At 46.8% G+C, this 26,730-nt stretch overlaps 1 protein-coding gene across 6 annotated transcripts in view; it reads right to left on the bottom strand.

The window, feature by feature from the left end:
• STS (steroid sulfatase) overlaps positions 1–26,730 on the bottom strand; it is a 174,959-nt gene that overhangs the window by 61,305 nt on the left and 86,924 nt on the right. For all 6 annotated transcript variants that reach the window (XR_012160073.2, XM_073354359.2, XM_073354348.2 and 3 more), the window contains one exon: positions 10,647–10,784. Coding sequence is in view for 5 of the 6 variants with exons in the window: in XM_073354359.2 (XP_073210460.2) it covers positions 10,647–10,784 (138 nt within the window). In the remaining variant the exon portion in view is untranslated. The remainder of the gene's footprint in view (positions 1–10,646; positions 10,785–26,730) is intronic.

Raw genomic sequence — 26,730 nt, 5'->3', positions numbered from 1 at the left:
TTACCCCCATCCCGGATACTTGCCCTTTTTGTAATGTGAGGGAAACCCTGGTGCACGTATATTTAGAGTGTGCCAGATTGCAGCCCCTTTTCCGGCTCCTCACAAATATTCTGTTGTGCTTTTGGCTTCATTTCTCCCCTCACCTTTTCATCTATACACTCCCCATCCGTGGCCCCACAAAATCGTGAGACCTCCTGGTTAACCTCCTCCTAGCCTTGGCTAAAACAGTCATTTATAAAACCAGAGAGCGGAGGTTGGCCCATGAAGCATCCTGCGATTGTAGGGCCTTTTTCCGATCCTAAGTACATTCACGTATCCGGGCAGAGTTCCTCTGGGCGGCGTCCACCGACTCCCTTGACGCCTTCGAGGAGCGGTGGGCGCTGTCCGGGGTTCTCTGCTCGGTGACCCCGTCCGGTTTCCTCCGTCTGACCCTTTGATTGAGGGGAAGAGCGAGAGATTCCAGCCCCAGCCATTGCCGCTGTGGATACCATCATTACTGTCATCTAGGAGGGGTCCTATAATATCTGGGTGTCTACCCCCCCACCCCTGAACCGCCCCCCCTGCAGCCGTGCCAATCTTGCCGGGCACTCTCAGGAGAGGGATAATCGGTGACACTGGGCGCGGCACTAGGTAACTCGAGGGGGTGGAAGACCACGAGTGTCGAGGAAGCCCCCCCGCTCTAGGCCACCAGGTAACTCAGGAGGATGGAAGACCACGAGTGTCGAGGAAGCCCCTCCGCTCTGGGCCCCGGCTAACCTGAACACTTCTCCCTCCTGAAAGCTGCTGTGTTATACCTTCTGTTTGCGTTGTTTTGTTGCATAGTTTGTTTTGTTTCCTTTGGTAATTCTTTGTAAGTGTTACAAATAAACTTCTTTTCTGTTTCAAAAAAAAAAACAAAACCTTCCCTGTTACCTTACCCAGGGAAAAGGGACCTACTTAGCCTGCTCTCCTACTGCTACCACCCTCTGGTCTGGGCTTTCTTTGCTTTTTGCCCCTGCTCTTGGCTTCCCCCCCGACTGGGCCAGATGCTCTCCCCTCTTTCTTTCTCTGCTGTTGCTAGAGTGCTGGCCGGCTGTTAGCCCCCCCCCCCCGCCCGCCCTCGGACGCTGCTGCCGCTCCAGCTGAACCCCCCCCCGAGGGGGGGGGGCTGCCGGCCCACTTCCCCGGAGTGGGGGAGTGGAAGGACCCAGCCCCCAGACCCAGCTGCTTGCTGTATGTCTGTGGACCCGTCTCCGGTCGAGAGGACTCTTATCACTTGCTCCGGCATTTCTGGAATGCAAAAAAGAAAACCCGGAACAGACAGAGAAAAAGCCGTCCACCGGAGGAACACCGCCTGGGGAATCTACAAATCGCCGTGGAGGGGGCCTAAGACTGAGTAACTTTCGAACTGTGCTCTCGTGTGGGGGGAGGCCTTGACTGTGTCTTAACTGTGTTTGTAGGGACGCAGCGGGTGTGGCACGGAGCTGCCCCCCGATCCATCTGTGTCCTCCCAACCCCCACACTACGATCTTCACCCCCCCACTCCACCATCTTTGCTGGCTGTCTAACATCTGACTCTGGACTCAGCTGCTCGCCCTGATTCCACCACGTGGGACAGAAGCACCAGCCAACCAAACAGGACTCTCTGGACAAGCGTACGGTGGTTCATGTGCCCTCCCCCCCCGAATTGTCCACCCCACAGCTTGTCCCTTTCTACCTGACCAACTCCTGTAAATCACCTGCCACCACCCCTGCTGGGACATTGGCAATGGAGGGCACCGGGGTGACCTCCGCCGCTGCCATGCCCATCGCCTCTTCAGACTTTAGGGGAGCCCCCCCAGCCGGCGGGAAAGGCCAGGGTAAGAAGAAGGGGAAGGGCCCTGCTAAAACCACCGGGCCCTCCATGGCAGGGGCCACCCCCACTGCTGCAGCCCTGCCACCGACCATGGCGTCCTCCCCCGCTGCCCCCTTCACCAGCTCTGCAGATGTCCCTCCCTCAGCCCCCAGGATGTATGCCTGGGTGGCGGCAGCCCTCCCATCTGCCGCCTCATCATCTCTCCCATCCACCGCCTCCGCTACCATCAATAGCGGCCGGGGCCCCTTTCCCACCATGACAAGGAAGCACGGTGTCTGATGCCTCCTGGTGCCCGCCTTGCCCCATGTGGAGACCTACGTGTGGGCGTTGGCGAGGGTGGTGGGGCCCTTGGCCATTGTGGCGGCCTCCAAAATGTACGGGAAGGTCGTTTTCTCCTTAGCTTCGGAGGCTGCCGCCCAGGAAGTGGTAGAGAGGGGCCTGGCGGTGGGGAGGGTGTTTGTCCCCCTAGAGCCGCGAGAGGACCTGGGCGTCCACCTGGTCCTGACCTCTGTCCCTCCTTTTCTCCCCAATGTTGCCCTGCTACCCGCCCTTTCCACCCTGGGGAAACCTGTTTTTGTTATCAGCCCTCTCCCGCTGGGCTGCAAGGACCCCACCCTCTGTCACATTTTTTCATTCCGCTGGCAAGTGCAACTTTTACTGCTGTCGGCGGCGTGCGACGGAGTGGTGCTCGAAGGGTCCTTCCTAGTCCCCCACCAGGGGGCCCATTACCGGGTGTACTTTTCCATGGGGGAAGCCCGGTGCTACCTCTGCCGGGCGTCGGGGCATGTCCGGAGACCGGCCGCCCGGTACCCGAACCTGCCCCCCCCCTTCGGACCACTGCTACTCCCGCTCAGGCCCAATGCCCAGATGAGTGGGAGAGCCCCGCCCTCGCTGCTGACAATCTCGCGGGGCCTATGGAGGAGGGTGTGGCAGAGATACCACCAGGCATGGGAGAGAGCCTGCCCCAGGGAGAATCCTCCCTCCCTTATGCTGCCCCACCGTTCCCCCCGCAAGGCCCTGAGCCATTGCCTTTACCCCCTGACACGACCCCTGCTAAGCAGCCCCCAGATGATGCCATGGAGGGCTGGGCCCTAGTCCAGGGGAAGTGAGGCAAGTGGAAGGCTTGAGCTCCGCCTCATCTACCCGAGGCGGAGGCCCCCCGGAAGACCAGGAAGGGGGGCACAGATGCCGAACCTTCCGCTTTGCCCATGAGTGTGTCCCATCCACTGGTGTCAGCCGGGAAAGACATGGCAGCACCGGAGGGTAGTGTCTCCCCTCCAAGGGAGACCCTCCCCTCCGAGACCCTCAAAGAAGCCCTTTCTATCCTGACGCTACCCGAAGCCCCCGTGAACCCGGAGGCAACTATTGTGGTGAGTGCCGGCGGGGAGAACCCCAGGGCGATGGAAAGTGTCCTCTCCTCCATGTTCGAGGAGATCAAGGCCTTAGATCTGACCCTGGTCGCCCAGGGGGAGGACGACCTTTTGCCAGCAAATCTCGATCTGGGCGACCTCACTCCACCCCTCTTTTCCCCATGCTCCCTCCCCTTAACTGCTGCTTCCGCTCCCACCTCCGAGGAGCCCCTGGACTCCTCCACCGACCCAGCCACTGTTGGCACCCCGCTGACGACCACCGAGCCTGCTCAGGTGACAGCCGGTGCCACGCGGCCGGGGCACGAGTCGCCAGGGGCACCCCCCGTTGGTGCGGAGTAATTGACTTCCTTCCCAGGCGGGGGCCCTACAGAAGATAATCCACCTCCTGATGCTGTGGCCGCTAAATCCATCACAGAGCGCACACCCAGTGTCATTGAGAGCTCCCTCCCCACCCCCTTAACCCTTGAGCCTGATCGGGAGGCGGCACCATCCAGCTGCTTGCCTCCCGAAACCCAGAACCTCGCCTCTGCCCCTACCCCTGCCCCTACCCCTATCCAATTTATCTCCTGCAATGTCATTGCCACCCCCAGGGCTGTCTCCTTCCCTTTCCCAACTGATGACCCCCAGGGAGCGGTCTTTGTGTTCTCCTGCCCCGACCCATTAGGAGCTGCTATTTTCCCTCCACCGCCCCCTATCGCCCCAGAGCTTGAGGCAGACCTAGAAGCTCCAGCCCATCAGGCACCCCGTCGAGGGTCTGCACCCTGCTTGTCCGTTTTAGTGGACCACAGGGCTGCACCAAGGGCCCTGCCGGGGAACAACCGGGAAACCGTAACCCCACCCCACCATGAGCTGTGAGGAGAGCTGCGTTAGTTTTCAGAAGATGTCCGTGGCTCCCACAACAAGGTACAACTTGCTCTCCAGCGATGGGGGGACTTTTCTCAAATCTTCCTGGTCACAAGGGAGAAGGTAAAGGGACGGGGAAGCAGGATGCCGCGGCCTACTAGCGAGTCCGCGTCTTCCGTGAACAATTACTCACCTACGGGATGGGTCACGGACTGCTGCGCGGCCTGCTGGGAGATGTGAGCGTCCCTGCCAGTGAGAACCCCCCCGACCCTCCCCATGACACCTCTCACCATCGCAACGTTGAACACCCGGGGTTGTAGGATGGCTCTCTGCAGGTCCCAGGTGCAGGTCCCAGGTCCCTCCTTCGGGAGGGAGGGTACTCTGTGGTTTTCCTGCAGAAGACCCATACGGACCAGACCACCGAAGACAGTTGACAGCTGGAGTGGGGGGACAGGGTCTACTTTAGCCATGCCACGGTTCGACAGGCTGGAGTGGCGACCCTGTTCTCCCCCAACTTACGGCCCGAGGTGCTAAGGGTCACCGAGGCCGTGCCGGGTAGCCTGCTGCATCTCCGGGTCCGTATAGAGGGGCTCGTGGTTAACCTTGTTAACATCTATGCCCCGACATCGGGCCCGGAGCGGCTACAATTCTACCAGCGGGCGTCCGCTTTCCTCGGCACCTTAGATTCTCACGAGTGCCTGGTCCTGGGAGGGGACTATAATACCACCCTCAAGGAACAGGACCACTCGGGGACCGAGCAGAGCCCGGCCGCTGTGGACACCCTCCGGGAGATAGTCGAACACCACTCCCTAGTGGACATCTGGCGCGACCACCACCCGGATGACACTTCCACGTTCACCTTTGTCCATGTGGAAGCCCATCGGTCGAGCCACTCCCGGTTTGACTGCATTTATTTATCATGCTTCCATCTCTCACAAGCCCACTCCTCCAGCATTCGGCTGGCCCCATTTTCTGACCATCACCTAGCCACCGTGACAGCCTCCCTCTGTGTGGAGAGGCCGGGGCTGGCCTACTGGCATTTTAACAACAGCCTGTTGGAGGATGAGAGCTTCGTGATGTCCTTCCGGGAATTCTGGCTGGCCTGATGAGGGCAGTGGTGTGCCTTTCCCTCGGCGCGGCGATGGTGGGACCTGGGGAAGATGCGCACCAGGCTTTTCTGCTGCAACTACACCAAGGGCACCAGCCGAAGGAGAAATGCGACGATAGAGCAGTTGGAATGTGAGGTCTGAGACCTGGAGAGGTGTCTGGCTGCCAGCCCCGAGGACTCGTTCCTCTGCAGAGTGTGCCGGGAGAAGTGGGAGGAGCTCCGGACCCTCGAGGAGCATCGGGCCCGGAGCGCCTTTGTTCGATCCCGCATCCGCCTCCTTCAGGAGATGGATTGCGACTCCCGCTTCTTCTATGCCCTGGAGAAAACGAGGGGGGCCAAGAAACACATCACCTGCCTCCTGGCAAAAGACGGCACCCCCTTCACAGAACCGGTGGAGATGTGCGGGAGGGACTGAGCCTTCTACGCAAGTCTTTTCTCCCCGGATCCGACCGACCTTGGTGCTTGCAGAGTGCTCTGGGAGGAGCTCCCTACGGTCAGCGTGAGCAACCGAGACCGGCATAGTTGCCTCTCACTCTGGCCGAGTTCTCAGAAGCTCTCCGTCGTATGCCCACTAATAAGTCTCCAGGCATGGATGGGCTGACCGTGGAGTTCTACCGCGTGTTTTGGGACATCCTCGGCCCAGACCTAGTCACCGTCTGGGCCGAGTCTCTGCAGAGCGGGGTCCTCCCTCTTTCGTGCAGGCGAGCTGTGCTTGCCTTACTGCCGAAAAAGGGGGATCTCCGCGATTTACGAAATTGACGTCCCGTCTCGCTCCTCAGCATGGACTACAAAATCGTAGCAAAAGCAATCTCGCTGCGGCTAGGATCTGTGCTGGCGGACGTGATCCACCCAGACCAGACTTACACCATCTCAGACCGCAGTATCTTTGATAACCTATTTCTGGTTCGGGACCTTTTGGAACTCGGGCGTAGAGACAGTCTGTGGTTTGCCCTCCTGTCCCTAGATCAGGAGAAGGCGTTCAATAGGGTGGACCACGGGTACCTCCTGAACACTCTGCGAGCGTTTGGCTTAGGACCCCAGTTTGTGGGTTTTCTCCAGGTGCTGTATGCCTCCGCAGAGTGTCTGGTTAAGCTCAACTGGACCCTGACCGAACCGGTCAGCTTCGGGCGAGGAGTATGGCAGGGGTGCCCCTCTCGGGCCAGCTGTATGCTCTGGCGATCAAGCCCTTCCTCTGCCTCCTCTGCAGGAGGTTGATAGGGTTGGTGCTGCGGGAGCTGCAGCTGGTCCTGTCAGCGTACGCCAATGACGTGCTCCTCGTGGTCCAGGACCCGGGCGACTTGGCGCGGGTGGAGGCTTGCCAGGCCATCTATTCGGCAGCCTCCTCTGCCCGAGTCAACTGGGTCAAGAGCTCTGGCTTGGCGGTAGGAGACTGGCGGCAGGCGAGCTCCCTCCCACCCGCGCTTCAGACCATCCGGTAAAATGCGGGTCCGCTGCTCTACCTCGGCGTTTACCTTTCTGCCACGCATCCCTCTCCGCCGGAGAACTGGGCGGGGTGATAGAGCGGCTCCGGAAATGGACGGGACTACTCCGATGTCTCTCCCTTCGTGGGAGAGCGCTGGTGCTTAATCAACTAGTCCTGTCCAAGCTCTGGTACTGGTTCAACACCCTGGTCCCGGCCCCGGATTTCCTGACCAACCTCCAGACATCGATTCTGGGGTTCTTTTGGTCAGGAATGTACTGGGCCCCTGTAGGGATTCTTCATCTACCCCTGAAGGAAGGAGGACAGGGCCTGAAGTGACTGCACACTCAGGTCTGCGTCTTCCGCCTCCAGGCCCTACAGAGGCTCCTTTATAATCCAGGCAGTTCGGCGTGGAGCATACTGGCGCACGCCATCCTGCGCCGCATCCGAGGGCTCCGATATGACCGGCAGCTCTTTTATCTCTGTTCAGGAGGTCTTCCACGAGACCTCTCTGGGCTGTCGGTCTTCTACCAGGACCTCCTCCGGACTTGGAAATGGTTTTTAATGACCAGGTCCGTGGCGGCCACCGAGGGGGCAGATCTCCTCGCGGAGCCCCTGCTACACAATCTCCAGCTCCGTGTGCAGGTGGTGGAGTCCCGCTCGGTGCGCCATTTCTTGATCCTGGCAGAAGTCACGAGAGTCGGAGACCTCCTGGACTACGACCGGGGAGACTGGCTGGATCCCCTGATGCTCGCCCGGCGCATGGGGCTCTCCAGACCTCGTACCCCCCGGCGCGTACTTTAGGAGGTGAAGACCGCTTTGCCGCCCGCTACTAGAGCTTACCTCGATCGGGTCCTGCTCGAGGGCATGCCCCGCCCACTCTCTACCCCAGGCCCGCTGGACCTTTTAATTGGACCCCTGCCCCGTAGACCCAATCGACCCCCTCAGCCCTTTACGGAGAGCCAGCTGCATGAACTGCAGCCGCTATGCTTCCAAACTGCACCAAGGAAACATCTATACACGCTCGTGCTCCACACCCTTCACACCCTCACCCTAGTGTCCCGCCCCAACACAAAGTGGCGAGACCTTCTGCCACCTTTGGAGGGTGAGCAGCCCCGGTGGGCCAGCCTATATTCCATCTTAGTTCCGAGGCCCGTCGGGGACATCAGTTGGTGGCTCCTTTACGGAGCTGTGAGCATGTGCACATACTTGGCGCTGTTCAACCCCATCCCAGATACTTGTCCCTTTTGCGGTGTGAGGGAAACCCTGGTGCACGTATATTTGGAGTGCGCCAGCCTGCAGCCCCTGTTCCGGCTTCTTACAAATCTTTTATTATGTTTTGGTTGCATTTTTCCCCTCACCTTTTTATTTATGCACTCCCCATCCGTGGCCTCACAAAGTCGCGGTATCTCCTAGTTAACCTCCTCCTGGCCCTGGCTAAAACAGCCATCCATAAAACCAGAGAGAGGAGGTTGGCCGATGGAGTTTCCTGTGACTGTGGGGCCGTTTTCCGATCCTCGGTCCGTTCACGTATCCAGGCAGAGTTCCTCTGGGCGGCGTCCACCGACTCCCTTGATGCTTTTGAGGAGTGGTGGGCGCTGTTCGAGGCTCTCTGCTCGGTGTCCCCGTCTGGCTCCCTTTGTTTTGACTCTTTGATTGGGGGAGAGAGTAAGGGACCCCTGCCCCAGCCATTGCTGCTGTGGATACCACCACCTTAGAGGGGTCCTTTCACACATAAGTGTATGTGCCCCCCCACCCTCGGGTTGCCCACCCCACAGCCTGCCCCTTTTGTTGGGTGCTTTCAGAGGAGGGAATTGTTGGTGACACTCGGGCGTGGCACCAGGTAACTCGAGGGGGTGGCAGACCTTGAGAGTCGATGAAGCCCCCTCGCTCTGGGCCACCAGGTAACTCGGAAGGGTGGAAGACCACGAGAGTCGAGGAAGTCCCCCGCTCTGGGCCCAGGCAAGCTTGAACACTTCCCTCCCCTGAAGCTAATGAGAAAACAATTGTGATTGGTTGCTGTGTTACACATTGCATATGCTGCTGTTTTGTTTTGTAAGTGTGTTATGCAAACAAAAAAGTACCTTTTTTGCTTCAAAAAAAAAAAATTACTCTCCTATAGCCATCTGGCCTGACCCTGTCACATACTCTAGTTTAAATGAAAGTTCCAAACGAAAGTACATTCCCCAAATTTATTCACTTATTTATGAATATTGTCTCATTCATTTTCTTTCTCAGATTGTATCCCCCATTTTATGTCTGACATTCTAAAGCGCTAACATTTTTAGAGCTTCCAAAATGTGGCATGCCTATAGCTATGGAAGTGTAAGTCTATGGTGCTTTGAATATGGCAAGTGCTATATAAGGGCTAAGTATTAATATAGTTCTAATTCAGGTTAATGATAGATTTATCTCAGCTGTCAATCTCTATGGTACAATAGGATCCATTGTATATTCTGTAACCTCACAGCTGTGGTTGCTGCAATTTTTGCCCTACTAATATCTGAGATTATTTCTCACACACTTTATAAACAGATAAAAGTTATATAGCTTTCTCACATGGTGGCCCTACTATACTTTTATTGCTTCCTGTGACCCTCTTTTCCCTACCTCTAATTCTTCTCTGAAATCATACTCAAAAGCAATGTTCTACCTCCTCTATAAAATTACAGATAGTAAGTTTAGGAACTGATTTTCCAATTCTCTCCCTCCATCACCCAAACAGGAAGGAAAAAGAAAATTAATGAACCATTTGCATATAAATTTCTCTGGGAAGAGTGAGACTATCTAAACCTGTCCATACAAGCACCAGGCATCTCTCTCCTATTTTGATGGAAGTTAAACTCCCTTTCATCATCACAGGCCTGCATTTCAGAGATGCTATGCACCCACCACTTCCATGCTGAAAATCAGGCCCTGTTTTAGCAACTGGTACCAATGAAAACTTCACAGTGCAGTGGAACTATAACAGTTCTCTCCCTGTCCCTCTTCTTTACCTTCTCCCCTCACCTAATATTCCCCCATCTTCTCCATCAGCTACTTATTGGTGAGTGGGATTGTGATATCAAAGGGAAGTCATCCTCTTCTTCCCTCTCTCTCTTTCTTATCTTCCTCTTCTCACTCTCCCCTTCTCCAGAATCACCTTGTCATCTATAATCATGTGAATATCATGACCCCTTTATCTGAATGAGTTACCAAATTCATCAGCATATTTTATACTGCTATTGCTTGAAGTGAAATGGGTCAGCAAGTGACATCAAGTCAGGAACACATGAACAGACAAAAAGAAAAGATAACCTATTCAGCTAGATTTTTTCCTATTCTGACATGCATCTTATCTTGCTAAAAACACTATTCTCCTCTACAGCAGCATGATCCCATGGACAGCAGGTCTTATTACAATAAGGTAAATTTACTGATGGTCTCAAGCCTCTACAGAATTATTTGAATTTGAAGTACGCATTGATTGTCTCAATAGCTGTAGTGTGAGAAAAGCAATCAATCTGCATGCCTGTGACACCACTGATCATACCCTTCTCTTGAAATCTTGTGCTCCTTTGGCTTTCATAACTCCGTCCTGTCCTGGTTCTCCTCCTATCTCTTTGGTATTTTTCAGTGTCTCTTTCATTGGGTCTTCCTCCTCTGTTGCTTTCTATGGGTGTCTCAGACTCTGTCCTGGGCTCCCTCCTCCTCTATCTCTCTACACCCTTTCTCTGTGTGACTTCACCCACTCACTTGGCTACTATCTCTGATGACACACAGCTACCTCTTCACCCCTCTACTGTCCAATCAGGTATCTCAGCCTGTCGCACTGACATCACTAGTCTATTTAAAAGCATTTTCAGAAGCGATAAACACCTACAAATCCCACTGAAGTCACTGGAGCTGCAGATGCTCATCACTTTTGACAACCAGGCCACTGATGTTTTTGTGTCTAAATATGGATTTAGGATTATGAACATTAGAAGTTTAATGATAGGAACATTTGGGGCTTACAGCAGATTGCACCCCGTGCAGAGGAAGCAGCTAATTTTTGACATACATTTCTAAAAATCATTATAAGAAGCTCACCTTTATAAATTCCATTATACCCCCCATGGACTTCTCCAGTGCTAGAGACTTCTTCAACATGTGCCCCCTGGTCAGATGTGAAGTATACAAGTGTCTTATCATTCAGACTCCATTTCTCTAGCACATCCAGAATCTTTCCTGAAAAAATAAAACAGAAAGATTTAAACTTTTACTTGTAACCTGAAAGTAATAAACATTTTTGCTCTTATTAATTTTGCAGATTTTTTTCTTAAAAAAACATTATTATGTATAGCAACTGGCACCATTCAGAACACACTAGGTGGTTACCACACAGAGGTTGCTGCTATCGAGATTGTGGCTTGATTGCTGCAGGGCCTCCTGATGTATAAAACAAAAAAGATTTGTGCCCATCAGAGGAAAGGGCTGCTCCTCAGAGAAGCAGCGACCCCATAACAAGGAGTTTGAAAAAGTTGATCACAACTGAAAGAGTCACAGTATGCAAAGTACAGTTCACAACATACTAGAGCTTTGCCACATGGAAGCCTTCAAAAGAAGCATGGCTCACCTAGTGTATGTGCTGGAATAAGGCACTCTTACAAGAGCAATAGTACAGAGAAGAAATGCCTCTTAAGCTACACAATTTCATTATCTAACTCTGCCAATCAATCACAGCTGGAAAAATGCTCTCGCGCATATCAGACTAGACCCTTAGTAAACTCGAAAAAAAGTTTCAAAATATAAATTTACGTATTTAAGAAGAGTTGGGCCACTTGGATATGTTGTGAGACTTCAAAATATTTTGGACCTAATTTTCATTTATACAGAGGGCTCTTTACACTACTCTGACACTGTAAACGGGCCTTGCAATGCGCGTAAATTACATTTAAACCAATTTTAAAACTCCTTTACACTGCTCAAGTTTTGTAAACGGGATTTAGTGTAAATGAGAATTAGCGCCTAATGCTAAAGTACATTTTTGTACTGAAAGAAATGCAGGATTATTGTCACTGGAAACAGACCAACAAAAAGATACAGCACAAATAACACAAGTATACCCTTCTCAGCACTGCCCTGCCAATGAGCCTTAATTTAGTTCTTCAGAAAATCCATACAGTATAAAGATAATTCAGTCTCCATGACCATTCTCCTCGTCCTCTCTACTTAACCGGTCAAGAAAGGTGACAATATGGGTGGCTAATTTGATTTGTTCATCTGTCCACTAAAAACTGGTTCCCCAGCTGAAGCATTGAGCTACCATGTTAAGTAGCATGATGCAAGAACCCAGAAATACAGAATCCATTTAATCAGGAGTGAGGCCACTTAAACATTTTTCAGATTATAATGGCTTTCTGCCATTATCAACCTGTTCTGGCTTAGAAGCAGTTACCTTATCCTTTTGCTTACCAATCCCCTTGCAAGTTGCAATTCTGTAAAATCACAGTTCTGTAATGTACTGAGCACCTCCTGGAAGGTGCTGAGTGCCTTCATTTCCTACTGGCTTTAATGACTGGGTTCTAATTAAAGGGATACAACCTGTTAAATAATCAGTGTCTATTGTTCCGGTTTGTAAAATAGTAGAAAAGTAGCTATATAAGAATAGGAGAATTTGTTTACATAAATTTTGAAACTTGGTGGGAGTTGAAATTTCCCAACAGAGCTGTGGAAAATCTGTTACAAAGGCTGACATTTTAAAGCTGGTGGGTTGTGGGGGGATTTGGTTAACAGCTCATGCAGCTCCATCTGACAAGTCTTTTTGCTTGTTGTAGCAGGTAGGCTAAGTGCCAAAGAAAGAAAAAGGCAATTTTCCATTGGTTGTGCTTGCTAAACACTGTGGTGTCTGCTGATAAAGTGGTGGTGATGCAGTCAGGAAGTTAGGTTGGACATTGTGTGGATACATATGATTTTAAAAAGTGAAGGACAAGACGACCAACTCTAATACACTTTTCTATTTAAAATCTGCAAACTATTTTTCTTAATGAACTAGGATTATGTAATCCTTCTAGACCAGTGGGTCTCAAACTTATTTGATCGGGCCCCCTTCTTTGTGTCTGTAGTCATTTGCGCCCCCTCCCCAACTACTTATACTGCCAGCCAGATGTGAAGGCAAGGCAGAGAGCAGCTGCTGCTGGCTGGGCACCCAGATCTGAAGGCAGTGCTGTGGCAGCAGCAACATGGAAGTAAGAGTGGCAATGTAAAAAGTGATACTCATCAATATCACTTTTCACAGTTGTCAGGGTTCTCTGCCCGCTCTGAACTTTAGGGTACAGACATGGGGACCCGCATGAAAGACTCCCTAAGCTTATTTCTACCAGCTTAGGTTAAAAACTCCCCAAGGCACAAATTCTCCCTTGTACTTTGGGTTAGATAATGCTGCCACCACCAAGTGATTTAGACAAACTCAGGGAAAGGACCACTTGGAGTTCCTACTCCCCCTTAATATCCCTCCATGCCCCCGCACCCCCTTTCCTGGGGAGGCTTGAGAATAAACAAGATGAGCGAAGACCAACCTTGGGGTTATTTTAGGACACACAAAAAACCCCAATCAGATTCTAAAAGAAACAGAACTTTATTAGAAAGAAAAAAAGGTAAAAGAAGCACCTCTGTAAATTAGAATGGAAGATAATCTTACAGGGTAATCAGATTCAAAAACACAGAGGATTTCCCTCTGGGCCAAACTTCAAAATTACAAAAAGAAAATCAGGAATACACCTTCTTCTCAGCACAGAGAAAATCACAAGCCAAAACAAAAATAAGCTAACACATTCCCTTGCTAGTACTTACTAATTCTAATGGAGTTGTATTGCCTCCTTCCTTGATCTGCAGACAGAACAGACAGACCAACCCCCTCCCGCCTGCCTCAGATCTGAAAGTATCTTGTTCCCTTATCGGTCCTTTTGGTCAGGTGCCAGCCAGGTTACCTGAGCTTCTTAACCCTTTACAGGTAAAGGGATTTTGTGCCTCTGGCCTGGAGGGATTTTATAGCACTGTATACAGGAAGGTTGTTACCTTTCCCTTTATATTTATGACAACAGAGACCTAGTGCCCCATTGCCACCCTTACTTCTGCACTGCTGCTGCCACCCCAGGGTTGACCCCAGGAGGAAATGGGAGGATGGGGGAAGGGATGAGAACTCAAGCCCGAGTGGCAGGCCTCCGGCTCTCCCCTTTATCTCTGTCTGCCGGATGTGCACAGTCCTTCTGCATGAGCTCCAGTGACCCACGGCTGATAGCCAGAGCTCTTTTTCAAAAAAAGCAGGACACACAGCTCATGCCACCCTTGAAACATTCCCACACCTCTCTTGGGAGGCTCGCCCCATAGTTCAAGAACCGCAGAGTATGACACCATGTGCATGTGAAAGAAAAAAGTATAATTAATACCATGTAATAAATCATATTAACAGAAATAATTAAAAGCACACCAAATGGAGCATGAAATCTAGGCTTCCTTTTCCCATTCACGATCAATCAATATTAATTTTTCTACCTGAACTGGGACAGAACAGGAAATATTCATCTGAAACTCCGCTTTCCAATGCAGTCCATTTAAAATAAAATAATAATAATAATAAAAAAAAGTATTTATTTATTGGCAAGTAGATTGGATAAAATTTGACCTAGTCTGAACATCATTACTGAGTTTAGACTCATGCAAAGGCCATGCAAATTGTATCTATTCCAGAAAGGCAACAAATTGCATATAGAGCCTGATCCAAAGCCCATTGATGTGAATGAAAACATGCCCATTGGTGTCAATGGGCTTTTTTGATCAGGGTCATAATAAGGTAATAACAAAGTCATCATTTAGTTGATTATATTACAGCAGGGTTAATAAATACTAAAATGACAATTTATTTCTAACAATGTAAGTTTTTAGTATTCCAAATAACACACTTTGCTGTGGTTGGAGATTAAGTATCACAAAAAAATAAAACAGAACTTGCATTTCTATTTTCTCCTTGAACACTGACACCTTTTGGAATGAGCACTGTATAAATAAGTAATAAGATGTATTTTACTGTAGGATAAGGCACACTGAAGGGTATTTGAACAATGCGGTAAGTATTAATACAAGCCATACATAGTTCTGATTTGAAATTTTTCATCAAAATATTTTTTTTGATGAAAAATGCCAGATTCATTGAAAGCAGAATATAAATAAAGAATTAGATTTTGATGAAATTATGTTTTTAAAAAAAATAAATTTAATAGTGTTGGAATGTCCCACTTGACATTTTTTGGACTGCAACATATCAAAATTTAGGTTTTTTTAGATTTTTTTATAAGTTTAAAAAGATCAAAATTGGAATGAAATGTAATCAAAACAAAACATTTTGATACCCCTAAATGTTTTTTTTTGTTTTTTGTTGTTGTTTTTTTTTTAATTCTGTTGCTTGGAATTTTTTTCTTTCTTTGTTATTGTTCCATTCCAGAACAGGGGAGAAAAATGAATTTGTGTAATTTCCTGCAAAATGGAAAATCCAGTACCTGCCCAGCTCTATCCATACTGTATCTCAATTGTGTTAAAAATGGTAAGAAAAACAAAAAAAAAAATACATATATTACATTGAGTGTAACTGTGTGTATATTTTACATGTACACACACATATCTATATTGGGAGCAACCACACATAGGGTTGAAACACAAATTCCATTACAACCCTTCTTTTTCAATTGTTCAGTACTTTTTCAATACATTCTTTTTGGATCTAAATTTTTAAGACTTGTTTGTTTTGTAGATTTAACTGAAGCTTAAAAATTAAGCTAAGTCTGATGACTATAGGTTCAATTGCGCAGGGAATTGTAATTTACATACCATGTGCCAGAAGGGCAAATAGAGTTAGAAATCAATGTTATCAATGTCTGTAGAAAGGAACAGGAACTTAGTCTGGCATTGCGGCGGCATTCAACGAAGCAATGTACCAAGTTTGTGAGATCCTGAGAAACAAGCAAGCAAAAAAAAAAAAAAATAGCCCTACTGAATCAATAGTAAATTTGTTGCAAATCCTCTTTGTTCAGGGCACAGACATTATCCATTGCATACACTTGTGGCTCTCTACAACTACTCCCAAATGACAGAACTGTCAGTTGAGGAGATCCACTTGAAAATTGTGTTCTGGAAAAGTTAAGAGTTGTGTTAATCCCTAAGGATGCAGACACTTCCGGGGCACATGTCATTTTATTGCAGGGCTATTGATTGACCAGAATGTGGTTTGGCCAATGGAGCCAATGTGATGCTGAAAGAGCCACGTAGTTTCTGAAAGATTGCTGAGCAGTTAGAATATAAGACTCAGTTTTCCCAGCACCGTCATCCCAGGAGTTTGATCAGCTTTGGTCCTAAACCTAGATCATTTCCAATGTAGCACATAAAGTCACTAGATCATTAGGTACACATCTCACTTTTACATTTTTAATTAGAGACAAATTAATGAAGGCATTAAAAATAAAATTTGACATTAATTAATAGAATTAATGCTTTAAAGTCCAGCTAAACCTCCCCTTGAAATGCCCACATGCAAATATCCTAGCAGAATCATCTTTACATCCTGCTCCACTTTTGCTTTAAGGAATAGTATAAGATGTCAGATCTGCAGGTGCTGTCTCCTAGAAAGGTTTTTAAAATGTGATGTCAATTTATATGGAGTGATGGAGTATAGCTGATTGGAGCTTGACTCTTATCCCTTGGGATGACTTTGAGAATGTAAGATTTCATCTCTACAGTCTTATTCTGGTTAACTAAGTTCAGCTCACACTGAAACTCAACTTTAATATTCCATTAACATTGCCCAGTGCTGCAGTCCTAAATCATGCAAATCTCCCACTGCACTCAATTCTGAATTTTTTTCAAAGAGAAATCTAATTCAAGATGTGTGTGTGATATACATGTTTTTGTTACTACATTCACTCACTTTCATTTAAAATTAATAATCCAGGAATGTTTTCCATACAATTTAAAATGTGAATCTTGTTCATCTGTTTGAAATAACACAGATGCCTGCTAAAACCACTAAAGGACCCAATCCTGACCCATCTGTCACAACACTAAAGGTTATGCAGCCTCCTTACTCCCACATAAGGCAGTTCTGCACCAGTGTGACCAATCCACACGATGGTCAGAATGCTGCAGAAGGGGTGTGGAACAGCACCAGCTGAAGTTCTACTGTAGAGGACAGATGATGGGGAAGGCTACGATTTAATCATGGATATTTTTAGTAAAAGTCAGGGACAGGTCACGGGCTGGAAATAAAAAATCATGGCCCATGACCTGTCCATGACTTATACCATAAATACACCTAATTGAATTGTGGGGCGGGGGGAGCTTGTGGCACCAGCTACCGGAAGGGGGAGTCCTGGGGGGCCTGCGGTACCAACTGCCGGGGCAGGCAGAGGAAGACCTGGGGTAACAGTGGCTGCTTCAGCCAGTGGCATGAGGGGAGTCCCGGGGGGGCAGCGGCTGCTCCAAGGCCAGCAGCTGCTCCAGCTGTCCCAGGACCACTACTCAGGTGGTCCCCGGGGCCAGCCACATCTGCAGAGCCACTCCAGCAGCGGCCAGTGTGGCTGTCCCCAGGGTCACCTGAGCAGCCACACTCAACCACACTGGCTGCTGCAGAAGTCACAGAGGCTGCAGGATGTCACGGAATCCATGACTGCCGTAACCTCTGTGACAAACACAGAGCCCTAATGGTGGATACAGGTAATTCAAGCAAATGAGATACCACTGCCCCACTCAAGGCAACATTCATATATCTTGCCCCATACTTCCACTTTCTTCTGATGGAGCTACTGCATCCCTGGCTCTGTAGTGATGCTCCAAGGGACATCGGGTGGGGGAGGAGGAAAAGAGTGATTTGGGAGCATGAACCACCCCATCTTCCATATACCTAGAGGAGACAGATCATTTATTTGGTTCACAGCTCTGTTTCAGAGCCAACTCCTGGCACCACTCCCTGTGGCTGAATAGCTTCTCTAAACATCTCAACTGGGGACTGACAGTCAGCTGTGGGGACCTGTCTCCAGGTCTGGGGAAATGGTGAGATTCTGAACATGTGCAAAGGGTCCTGCAAAACATCCCCAAATGCTATGGGGGGCTGGAATCCAGGACTCGTCCCTGAGAAGGTGATGATGCCAGACTGCTGTGTAGACAGTATGTAGTAGTCCCTGAGGGGACAGCTACCTCATTGCCACAGGTTTTGAATTATAAGGTAATTCCATAGCTGAACCCCTCCTTGGTGTTCAGAAGGGTAATATTTTTTCCTTATGAAAAATATATGTTGCAACCTCTGCATTCCAACATCCACAGGCTAAAAATCAATTTAGCAGAATTTAATCTTCCTATGCTAGTTTTGAGATGAGTATTATGAAAAGAGTTTAATGTGTTGATCGGATATAAAACCCACTGATTTAGCTGTGCAAATTTACACTATCTGAGGATCTGCCCCAAGTACCTAGTACAATCTGGGTGTTGTGTAAAAACATGCCCAAGTACAGTAACTTAAGACTTAGACAGCCATGTCTTAATTTTAGCTTTTGTAGATTTCAGGTTATAAATATTCAAATTTCTGTGATAAGCTCAGAGTCATCAAGTTTCCCCTTGATAAGTATGTAAATCAGTCTGTCTCTGCAATGGGGAAGTAATTATCACTTTCAGACCTAGTCATTGAGCGCAACACTTGAGAGGTGAAGATGAAAAATAATAAAACCACTGACACCAAGACAAGAAGTTGCAGCACATACAGTGAACAGCATGTATACTTGCATACACTTGTTTAGCATTCAGAGCTGAAATATGGCAAATGGAATGTTGAGATTTTGGAAAGAGGCAATAGATTGGATAGAAAATGTGCCATGACATCAATCAATAGAACCCAAGGAAGACAGGTGATTCTGCATACAGGCAAAACATGCACATGACTCTGTAAGGTGACAATCAGGAAAAAAATGATCCAAATGCCTGTCTAGAAAATGTATATAAAATTCCCCTAGAAAGTCAAGAGCATGGATTGGTTAAAAATCATACTTCCATATTTTATTATATCAATTTTGAAAATGGAGACATTTTAATCCACAGAATAATGCAACGTGAAGACGAATGTAATGGTGGTGGGGAAGCCCTGTATCAGTTCTAATTTGTTACTGTTATTATTTAATAGTTATATTATGATAGCACCCTGTGCTCTGAAATCTTCCAAAAAGTACTTAAGACACTCAGGGCTGGATTTTCCGAGGTGCTGAGCCCTCACCACTCCAAATGACATCAATGGGAGCTGCAGGTGCTTCTGAAAACAAGGCCTTCAGGGATGACTATTAACTTTTGTATCAGGAGAGGTTTGCTTGCTTGGCTCTCATGCACAATAAGATGCATTCATAATGGTTGCTGAAGGAATGCATAGAAATAAGGTGAGGATTTGACCTGTATTTGAAACAACCTGGAGATATGTTTATAATTTAATTTCAGTGGAGCTCTGTGCATGTGCAGTGTCTGCCAAAGCACATCAAATTACAGGATCTATAAGCTCCTTGGGGTGCTTAGAAACTATGGTAATAAGAGGGAGGTAGATAGATATCTCAATTGCAACACTGAAGTCAGTGGAGCTATGCTAATTTACAGTACCTGAGGATCGGCCCCAAGTACCTAATACAATCTGGGGAATGTATAAATAATACATAAATTATGATAAAACATAATATAATCATTTCTCTAGGACTGTGTTTGGGTGTGGGACATAACCCAAACATTTTTAAGTACTGTATTGCTTCTCACCCAGTGTTTTGATGGTATCTGCAAATTATCCAGGCAGATGGGTTATTTCCAGCAGATTTTTTTCACCATAAATGCAACAGCTGAGACACAATAGAGCCTAGCAAACTTCAGAAGTTCTCTCCTCTCCCTTTTCTCTAGCTCTGTTGATAATTCCCCTACTTATCCATGGTGAACATTCATCATGTGCTTATTTGACTACAATAATCTTTCTCATGTTTTGTGAGTATGTAAATTAACTTCAGTTTCCTTGTACTGACCTGTATTATTATCTCTCATGTACATTTTTGTTACAGGGTAGGGAGTGAGGGTGATCAGAAACAATGAAGGTCAGCTTAGGTTGTCTTGATAGATTTCCCATATTACCTCTCCAATTCTAATTTGTAAGAAATGGTCTTCAAAGCCAAGGTATATTTCCTCAGTGGTGTTACACTGGACCTCAGTTGTGGAAAGCAAAAGCAGAATTTTGCTGTATGGGTTTGGGACTTGCCTTCTTTCTATAAAAACTAAGCTAAAATTGCTGTGGTCAGTTAAGGTATTAGTATCAATTTGCTATGTGTTCAGATTTGTGTTGCGCTGTAACTTAAAATTGAAATTGGCTTGTGGCTGTTTATACAGTCTTAAAAGGATAACTTGCCTTTCAGACCCTCAAGGTAAATTTTCACCATAGTGAACAGTCGATTAGACATGCAGTGTTTAGCTGCTATGAATAAATCACCCAAACTTTGATGTACAATTATGCATAAGATAAGGGTAAAGTGTTTTCTACAGATTGATCACTAAATCTTTTCTTTTAATATGGGGTTCAAATTACCTAGTAAATTTAACTGTTGGAATGATGTGTTTTACATCTGTACAAAAAGTGCTATTCAATCTTTGGCGTATAATAAAGCATGGAGTTAGGACATGGTTAATAAAAACAACGAGGAGTCCGGTGGCACCTTAAAGACTAATAGATTTATTTGGGCATAAGCTTTCATGGGTAAAAACCCCACTTCTTCAGATGCATGGAGTGGGACTCCTCATGGTTTTTGTGGATACGGACTAACACGGTTAGCCCTCTGAGACATAGTTAATGAGAGTTATAGGACCTTTAAGTATGGCTGCATTATAGGCAAAATCAGATTGCAGGGCATCAGTAACTGTATAGCTACTATAGGATTGAAGAGATAACATTGTTGGGATAGGTAGAGGTCAACAGTATGGCTGCTTTATAGCTACCTGGTTAGTGTGTACATTAGTTAATGAATATGTTGCTTAAAATTCACTTTTAGACCTTACATTTCTTCATCATAATGCTCTGTATTTCTTAACTTTTAGACTGCTTAAGATACTAAATATGAGACATTGTCATGCAATATAAAAGGGTATTTTGTATATTCCAGCTGAGATAATTTCTTTTGGGAAATTCACAGCATCATTCTGCTAACATATGAGAGTAAAAGGCCATTTTACACATACAACCATATGTACACAATATACAATACACTGTCCCAAAGACCAGGAGATTCCTTTTGTTTTTCTCTAAATGTGACATTCAGTTTGCATGTTTCTTGCTGCATCTGCATCTTTACTTCCCGGCGCAATAGGTCACTGGCTTTGTATCTTCTAATGATGTTAGACATTTGAAGCCTACTATGCACTTGTCATCTGCAGACAAGGCAAGCCGTGAATGAGTCTCTTCACAGAGAAGTTGTTAATGCCAATAAGAAAACTGAGCTTAACAGAACAGAGGTAAACTCTGTTGTCTCTCTGGATGACATTTTGGATTTAAGTAGAAAAATGGGAGAAAAATTTAAGTCTGTACAGCTCTCTATTGTTCAACAATCTACAGTTTATTTCCCCCCTCTTACTGTTTTTGCTTCTGAAATTGACTGTATCAGCATTCTACACACACACAAATTAAACTCGGAAGGAAACTTTTGAAAAAAGGAAAGAAATTATTTTGTAGGTCATATCAGTAAATCATAGAAGACTTTCTGAATAAACATTGTCACTGACATATGGTTCCTGCTCTGAAATGCACATATGCAGTTAGTGAAAGTCATTTAGGGAAGCTATAGGAGTTAGGTGCCTAAATACCTTGGAGGCTATGGAGCTTAGAAGCCTAAGTCCCAATGAGTTTCGATGAGAGTTAAACTCCTAAATGCTCGTGTTAGTTTTGAAAATGAGACCTGGGTGCTTTTGAAAATTTTACCCAGCCATATTCTGAAAGTGCTTTTCATACATTCAGTTGCAGAGAAGATATCAAACAGAAAAAAAAATCTTTTCTGCTTTGTGGAGTGGGGATGGAGAAATATGTCTGTCGCTTCCTAGACTATGGAGTGTATGTAGAACTGCTTCATGGCCTCTACTGCTGCTCTGATGCTGCAGTAGCCTTCACAGTGCCAAAGAACGGCAAGGTGGGAGTACAGCATAACACTAGATCATTTGGGACAGTCCTCACTCTTCTGATAGTTTGCCTAAGCCTCTACCCCATTCCTGTATATTGATGGGTATGGGGCTGTGATAGACATGGAATTGGTGTGATAATCTAAGATGTAATAATTCTGTGAACACTGGTCAGTGAAGGGAAGTTGGTGCATATAGGGTTATAAGACTTTCCTGTAGGAAGGTACTGATCTTGTTTAGTAGGGGGCTATGGGAAGAACAAACAAGAAGGCGGCAAAGGCCCCAGATACAGATACCCCAGCACACACTTGAAAGACAGTGGGCAAAACGATCAGCTTCAAGGACCTTACGTCCTGTCTCCAAGGAATATACAAGCTTGTTTTGCCAGCCAGGAAACCTGGAGATCAAAAGGACTGAACAGCTTTTGAATGGGACCCTCCCTGATGCATAGAAGATAAATAGTGCAGTGTCTTAACTCACATACTATGCCTGCAAGACCTAGAGGTCTCCAGGGATGGGAGGATCTATAGGTAGCTTAGATGTACTAGGATCCCCATGTGCAATATGGTTAGATACCTTGTAAACTAGACATGCCAATAGTCAGTTTAATTGCTTTAAGATCTGTTTTCTCTTAAATACTTTTGTTCTAAATAAATAACACTTTGCTTTAGGGAAGCTGTCTGGTTACCACTGTCATTACTTCTAGAGAGAACTGAACTGCTGGGGCTGCCTCATAAGATAATCACAGACAGCAGTTAAGATCCAGTCTGAGGGCTTGTCCTCACTACGTTGTTAGCTTACGTTATAACTTGAGTTTTGCCTCTAACCTGGCGCCTGTCCACATACAAAAATCTCCAGCTCAGGCTAAGTGTGGTTGTAAGCTCCAGCTAGCTATCCATTCAGAGGCATGGCTCAGAGCTTGAGGGCTTCTGCCATTTGAACTAGCAATGCAGTAGAGATGCAGCAGCTCGAGTTACAACAACTCATCAGCTGCTAATCCAAACACTGTGTAGGTCAAGTGTTGTTTCAGAGTGGTCACTCTCCCTGTGCTCTCACTCGAGCTAGGCTAGCTTGTACACTTGACATGGGATAGCTCAGTTGGAGTAACCCAAATGTACTAACTTGAGCTAATGATTGCAGTGAAGACAAGACCCGAAAGTGAGAGAATTGTGTGACTGAACTAGAGAAGAGGGTTTTAGGCCTGCGACCTTAACAAGTTGCATTCAAACAGACCAGGAGGGGTCAAAGGTGCAGTTAGCCTGGTAACTGTAACATATGTGATTGGGGCCCTTGCACTGCACAGAAGAGAAGCACACTGAGCAAAGCCCCTCAGTATCTTGCCCCTTTCCTTACACAGTGGAACTGCCCTGCTCCTGCTGTCAGACATGTCTCTAGGGATGTGGAGAAGGGTACAGGATTTGCCCCACATATAAATTTTCTTTTCAGGAACTTGTTTTTTCTTTCCTTTTGTGCATGTAACACTAATTTAAATGTGTGGGAGTTGTGTACATATGGATGACAAGCAAGTGAGCTGTGAAATCTCCATTCTTCCCAGTAACACACACAAACATGTCCACAACGCATTGCAGTTTCAATATCACATGGAGAGCAGTTTAAGTACACAGAGTCAAATGGCTTTTTATTCTTACAGCCTACAGAAAACACAATTGCTCTACACCCAGAAGTTGACTGTAATCATTCAGCTAAACAGTGATGAATATGCATAAACTTCAGTCTCTAGGGTTTTTGTACAGATATTTCTGGTTATGGTATATTTAAACTATCAGTAGTAGCTGTTTAAAGTATCTTCCCTTTCTGTACTCCTTCTCCAGATACCTAAGGTTAATGGAGAACACGGGAAGTAGTAATTAAATGTCAATCACAGTCAGCTCAAATTCTGAGATAGTGTTACCGATCTTACACTTCTAGCACTTTTAATCTAGATGGACCCCCAAAGTTCTCCTTAACTGATGTCTACGGGAATCACTCATCCACCTTTGACATGAAACCACGGAAGAGCAAATTGCAGCCACTATTTGACAGAACATAGCAATGCAACAGCTCAGAGCAGGAAGTGACTATACCAGAAATTTAGGGAGAGGAGACGTAACTACCCCAATTGGATCTTGGCCCGTACACCAAGTGTAACACCTAATTCTTGTGAAAAATAGGTAGTGACTTCTTAAAGTTTTCTCTCTTATTCAAGTAGGAACAAAGCCACCTGCAGCAGCACAATGCCCTTAACATCAGACTAGGACACTACACTAGCTCACTACTGACCCAGAGGAGCTGTAGGGAATGGTGGAGGTGTCACTTCTACCCCTGATGCAGCACTAAACCAATGCCTTATCATGGGGTTAAAGGCTTTGGTCCCAAATCAAGACATAAATAGAAACAAGAGTAAATCTCTCCCTGATTCCCGCTGCACAAGCATCATACTGTACATTTGCTTTTCTTCTCTCTCTCCTTTGCAAACAACACTCCTCTAACTTCTTGCTGATAGCACTATGTGTGTTTCTCCTTGCCAGCCAGCTGCTGGCAGGAAACTCCTGTGTTTTCTTTTCTTCCTTGCCAATATTTGACATACACAAACCTTGCATATGTTAGGAGGATGTACTGTTTGGCTGCTACACCACAGATCTTGAAACCAAACACTCTTTGGTTCTTTACAATGGACTTTACAATCTTTTCTTAAAACAATAAAATAAAATTTGCTTTTTTAAAAAAAAGGACCAGATCCTCAGCTGATGTAAATCAGCATAGTTCCATTGACCTCAGTGGAATTATATCAACTATATTTACAATAGCTGAAGATCTAGCACAGACTGTTTAAAATGAATAACTCATGGATTTTCCCCTGGAGAATCCTATAGTTTAATTAGGTATCTTTATGTTTTTAAAGGCCCTATAAAAATCTTTTATAAATACTCAGTAAGATTTCAATATTTGCCAAATAGAGGGACTTTCTATGGATATACTAAAGCTCTGAAGTAAAATACGTCCTGCAATAATCTCTTTCCACATGGATTTATCAGGATGCCTTCTTCTATTCTAAGGGGAAGAACAATGAATAACTGAGCATCCTGGACCTGGACAATGCTTATATGTATCAAAGAAACTTCACTTTAATCCCGATGAGGGGATTAGTACTGAAATCGACATCGCTGGGACGAATTTGGGGGTAGTGTGGATGCAATTAGATGGTATTGGACTCCAGGAGCTATCCCAGAGTGCTCCATTGTGACCGCTCTGGACAGCACTTTCAACTCAGATGCACTAGCCAGGTACACAGGAAAAGCCCCGGGAACTTTTGAATTTCATTTCCTGTTTGGCCAGCGTGGCGAGCTCATCAGCACAGGTGACCATACAGTCCCAGAATGGCAAAAGAGCTCCAGCATGGACCAAATGGGAGGTCTGATCTGATCGCTGTATGGGGAGACAAATCTGTGCTATCAGAACTCCGTTCCAAAAGACAAAATGCCAATATATTTGCCAAAATCTCCAAAGGCATGATGGACAGAGGCTACAGGGACCCGCAGCAGTGCCGCGTGAAAATTAAGGTGCTCAGGCAAGCCTACCAAAAAACCAAAGAGGCAAATGGCTGCTCTGAGTCAGAGCCCCAGACATGCCGCTTCTATGATGAGCTGCATGCAATTCTAGGGAGCGCCCCTACTACTACCCCACCTCATCCGTGGACACCTGCAAGGGGGGAGTCTCATGAAAAAGGCATGAGGATTTTGGGGACGAGGAAGATGAGGAAGATAGCATACAGCAGGCAAGCAGAGAAACCATTCTCCCCGACAGCCAGGAACTGTTTATCACCCTGGAGCCAATACCCTCCCAAACCTCCCAAGGCTGGCTCCCAGACCATGAAGCTGGAGAAGGCACCTCTGGTGAGTGTACCTTTGTAAATATAATACATGGTTTAAAAGCAAGTGTGTTTAATGATTAATTTGCCCTGAAGACTTGGGATACATTCGTGGCCAGTACAGCCCCTCCTTTTAAATGGCCAACCCAATGGGTGGTTGGTATGGGAAAGGAGGGCGCTGCTGTTTGAAACCATTCCCCCATGTTATGATGGTTGAAGAAGCCGAAAGACTGTGGCTTACCATGGCTGCCTGCAAGCCAAATTCTGTTGCCCGGCTCTGTGTGTGTGATCTCTCACACCAATCCGGCAGGTCCTCAATATAAGAGGAAAAATGCAACCTTGTACCGAAAGCACATGTGCTATGTAACGTTAACAACTTGGTTCACTGTGAAAGAGTCTATCCATTGTTCTCTAAAATATGTCTTTTTAAATACTACTCTCCCATTTTTTTCTCCCACAGCTGCAAATGTTTCAATGCTCCCCCTATCATCTCCATCCCAGAGGCTAGCACAGATAAGACGGTAAAAAAAATGCACTCGCTGTGAAATGTTCTCTGAGTTTCTGCAGTTCTCCCGCACTGAAAGAGCTCAGCAGAATGCATGGAGGCAAGCAATGTCAGAGTCCAGGAAAGCAGAAAATGAACATGAGGACAGAAGGGATGAGCGAGATGACAGGTGGTGGCAGCGCGATGAGAGGAGGCAGGATGCAATGCTGAGGCTACTGGGGGATCAAACTGATATGCTCCTGCATCTGGTGGAGCTGCAGGAAAGGCAGCAGGAGCACAGACTGCTGCTGCAGCTCCTGTGTAACCACCCGCCCTCCTCCCCAAGTTCCATAGCCTCCTCACCCAGATGCCCAAGAACGTGGGGCAGAGGGGGCATCTTCGGGCACCCAAACACTTCACCCCAGAGGACTACCCAAGCAACAGAAGGCTGGCATTCAATAAGTTTTGAAGTACAGTGTGGCCTTGTCCTTCCCTCCTCCCCTCATCCACCACCCCACCCAGTGCTTCCCTCCTCTCCCACCCCTCCCAGGCTACCTTGGCAGTTATCCCCCTATTTGTGTGATGAATTAATAAAGAATGCATGATTTTGAAACAACAATGACTTT

This window comes from Lepidochelys kempii, chromosome 1, assembly GCF_965140285.1.
Source record: "Lepidochelys kempii isolate rLepKem1 chromosome 1, rLepKem1.hap1, whole genome shotgun sequence".
NCBI lineage: Eukaryota > Metazoa > Chordata > Testudines > Cheloniidae > Lepidochelys > Lepidochelys kempii.
This window is presented reverse-complemented; position numbering and strand designations above follow the sequence as displayed.